A 3,431-nucleotide genomic window follows, 5' to 3' on the forward strand; every position below is an offset into this window, starting at 1 on the left:
AGTGAGGAGTGGCTTCCATCTGGCCACTCTACCATAAAGGCCTGATTGGTGGACTGCTGTAGAGATGTGGTCTGAATATACTTTACGAATGCACTGTATTTATAGATTTTTCCAAGTACTGCGACTGAATATTGTACACATCTTACCTAGTTTAAGCAGTCGATGAGCCGTAAAAGTGCCAATTACGTTTGAATGGAGTCATTTGATTCACTATATCTGTAACCATTTTATTCACTTTGGAGCAGGACCGATTGATGGTCAAAAGAACGGAGAAAGTCAAACTTCAGACAGACCTGCAGAAGCTGCAGAGTTATCGCAGTAACCTGGAGTCTTTCAAAGCCAACCTGGAGAACAAAGCCTCTGGATTGGCCGAGGAGCTGGAAGCATCGGGTAAAAAACTATGACCAAACATTGCTACTCTCGTGGCTTGGCTGGTCTTGCGGTATTGATGCAGCCTCCAGGACACTTTTCTCTTTCTACAGTGTCTGTATATGTGGTCTACTACCCTTTGACACATCATCTCTCTATCTGTCCCCACTTCATCCTATCTGTTTAAATGAAATCTGAAAATCCCTTAAAATATTCATTAAAAAGAATTGTTACTGTCCTGGAAACCCTGAAATGTTAACACTCCCCCCACTACCCTTTTTTGTCCTGTGTAGGACTGCAAGTGGAGACCCTAAAACAGGAGGAGTCCCGGCTCCAACACATCTTGTCCACCCAGAAGTTCACTCCCGCAGACATTGAGAGGATCAACTGGGAGAAGAGGGAGCTGCAGCAGACCATCAACAGCCTGAGCAAGAGCCTGGAGCAGGCCGAGCAGCACATGTGGAACGAGGAAATCGCTCTGGCCAAGGCCAAGGAGACGGTAAGGAATAGGATGCTGGCCTGATACGTCTGCATTCTATACTCATCTGTCTGGTAAATAAAGGTTCAATAAGTATTTTTTTTAAATGACTGGCTAGCTATGAGCCAATGCTGATCCGTCTTCTCAGTCTTAACCACCGCTAATGATTTAGGCCGAAGTGAAGCTGGCCGAGTACCACAAGCTTGCCCGCAAACTGAAGCTCATCCCTGTGTCTGCCGAGAACGCGTGCGGCCACGACTTTGAGATCAGGACCTCCACAGAATACGGACCGTCCACCATGGTTCAATGCAGAACACAGATTCAAGTATGGCGATTTAGTTCTCATTGAACAATCGCTTTATTACAACAGGTGTGTGTTGTATCTGGTCCTAATTCTGTGGCTTATTCTGTACAGCAACTACTGAGGAAACTGATCACTGATGTGGACGAGGAGTGTAGTCGACTGACAGACATGAAACTAAGCCTGGAGGAGTCCATAGAACAGGTACCTAGACATTTCACTGTTTCTTAGAAGTCCAAAGGTTTTGTCCAATTTTGTGGGTGCTTTTTTTTTTTAACATGGTCTCTTTCTCTTTCAGGTGAATTCCAATATTTCAGATAAAGCGAATGACTTGAAACAACTGAGAGAGCAAATCCGTAGGCTCGACGAGCAGCTCGAACAAGACATACAGGTGGGTTATAATTTCAACATTACAAATGTTTGAATATTCTATACAGAAACCCATCTGAAATGATATTACAGGCTAGTCATTTATTGGTCAGGAAGTGGTGTCTATGTGAATCATTGGTCCATCCAAGGTTTTCCAAGACAGCTCATTGTCTTGTTAGGACCATCATGGAAACAACTTTTCTTGTTCTCCTCAGTTATTTTAAATGTATTGTATCCACATCTGTGGTTAAATTGTGTATTTTATCATTTGAAAAACGACATCCCTCTCTCTCTGTGTGTGTGTGTGTGTGTGTGTGTGTGTGTGTGTGTGTGTGTGTGTGTGTGTGTGTGTGTGTGTGTGTGTGTGTGTGTGTGTGTGTGTGTGTGTGTGTGTGTGTTTGTGTGTGTGTGTGTGTGTGTGTGTAGGACATTGCCCATGAGGAGCAGAAGTGGTCTGCTGAGATGGAGTCTGTGGAGACCCACCGCAAGCTGCTGGAGAAGAAGGTGACCCTGGGCTATGACGAGTCTGTGGAGCAGCTGAAAGCTGCACAGCAACAGTGAGTAGTGCTCCTCCTACCAATTATTTTGGACCAAATCACAATGGTGAGGGCTACAGGGCTTAGTTTCAAGTTCTATTGTCACGTGCACAACTACAGTGAAATGCCTTTCTTTCCTGACATTGAAGTAATTCATATCAGTAGTAAAATATTATACTAAAGTAAAGTATGGAAAAAACACAGGAGAAATAGAAACATGAATAACATGAGACAGTAAGTTAGCTACTGTTTCTATACAGGGTCAGTTCCAATACCATATTTACAATGTGCAGAGATACAAGGGTTAGACTAGTGTCCTGTCCAGGGGGAGTACTTGTACATCAAGCTGCCTCATGCTACAGAAACATGAGATATGCTCCTGCCCTGCCCTATGAGCCCTTCTGGCCCGGACAATGATACTTTATTTGCGTACGGTATGTTTAGGGCTTTACAATTATTTCACAACCACATGAAGTTTGTTTTCATTGTTCATATCTAAAAATAGACCCCACCACCACAGTATTTGTCATTCTACTCCACAGGTACCATCTTGTCCTGCAAGAAACCAATGAGGAGCGGCGGACTGTGGTTAACAACCTTGCCAGTGTGTTAACCACGGCTGCCAACCACCTGTCCATTGTAGAGGTCAGTCTCCATCTTGCCCCTAACCTGTTGTTCACAAAGCCACTGACCTCGTGCTCATCTCGCCTTTATTTAAATACTTATTTTATTCCTTGCCTTGATATTCCCTTTTACAATAACAACTTGATTAGACAATGACTGTCTTTCTGAGCCTGAATTTCACATTGTGATCATTTCCAGAAATTCTTAGAGGATCAACACAAGCGAGTAGACAGGGTGTACACAGAAGCCTTCCGAGAGGATGAGGTGGACATTCAGAAGATGAAGGACATTATGGAGAGCTTCATCACTAAAGTTAACAGCATGTAGTTCCATGCTTTACTATAAAAGCTGACATGAGCTCTAAGTCTTTACTTGGTTATTCCATTCATTCCATTGGAACCATCCCAGCGGGCAAAACTCGGTTTAGTGACATTGTGACAACAGAAACTAGTTGAAATGACATCATTGACAACCAGTTTTGCCTGTTGGGATGAATACAGCTTTACTTCTCTTCTAAGTGACGTCGTTACTGACCACAGTGAGCATAACATCAGTTCCAAAGGGCCGCGCCATCTTCTGCAGTTTCCCTGGTCACTGCTCTAAAGCATTGGGAACTTGTGAGAACAGATGGGCAGACTGTATTGGGTGCTGGTAGAAAACATGTTCCAATAGGAGTTTTATTTTGTTCAAGTACCCCTGGGTTAGATAATGGGGGTTAAACCCCTTTTTGTAAAGTATTTTAGTTGTCTTGTGG

At 43.5% G+C, this 3,431-nt stretch overlaps 1 protein-coding gene across 1 annotated transcript; it reads left to right on the forward strand.

Annotated features, from left to right (window-relative positions):
* Positions 1 to 226: 226 nt before the first annotated feature.
* On the forward strand, positions 227 to 3,041 carry LOC106600321 (kinetochore protein NDC80 homolog). The gene is made up of 8 exons (XM_045706821.2): positions 227 to 390; positions 663 to 868; positions 1,020 to 1,172; positions 1,263 to 1,352; positions 1,447 to 1,539; positions 1,944 to 2,074; positions 2,596 to 2,698; positions 2,876 to 3,041. Exons 1-8 carry the CDS (start codon positions 255 to 257, stop codon positions 3,002 to 3,004), a joined length of 1,041 nt encoding a protein of 346 aa, XP_045562777.2. The 5' UTR covers positions 227 to 254; the 3' UTR covers positions 3,005 to 3,041.
* Positions 3,042 to 3,431: the final 390 nt, after the last annotated feature.

This window comes from Salmo salar, chromosome 24 (assembly GCF_965601325.2).
Source record: "Salmo salar chromosome 24, fSalSal1, whole genome shotgun sequence".
Classification (NCBI taxonomy): domain Eukaryota; kingdom Metazoa; phylum Chordata; class Actinopteri; order Salmoniformes; family Salmonidae; genus Salmo; species Salmo salar.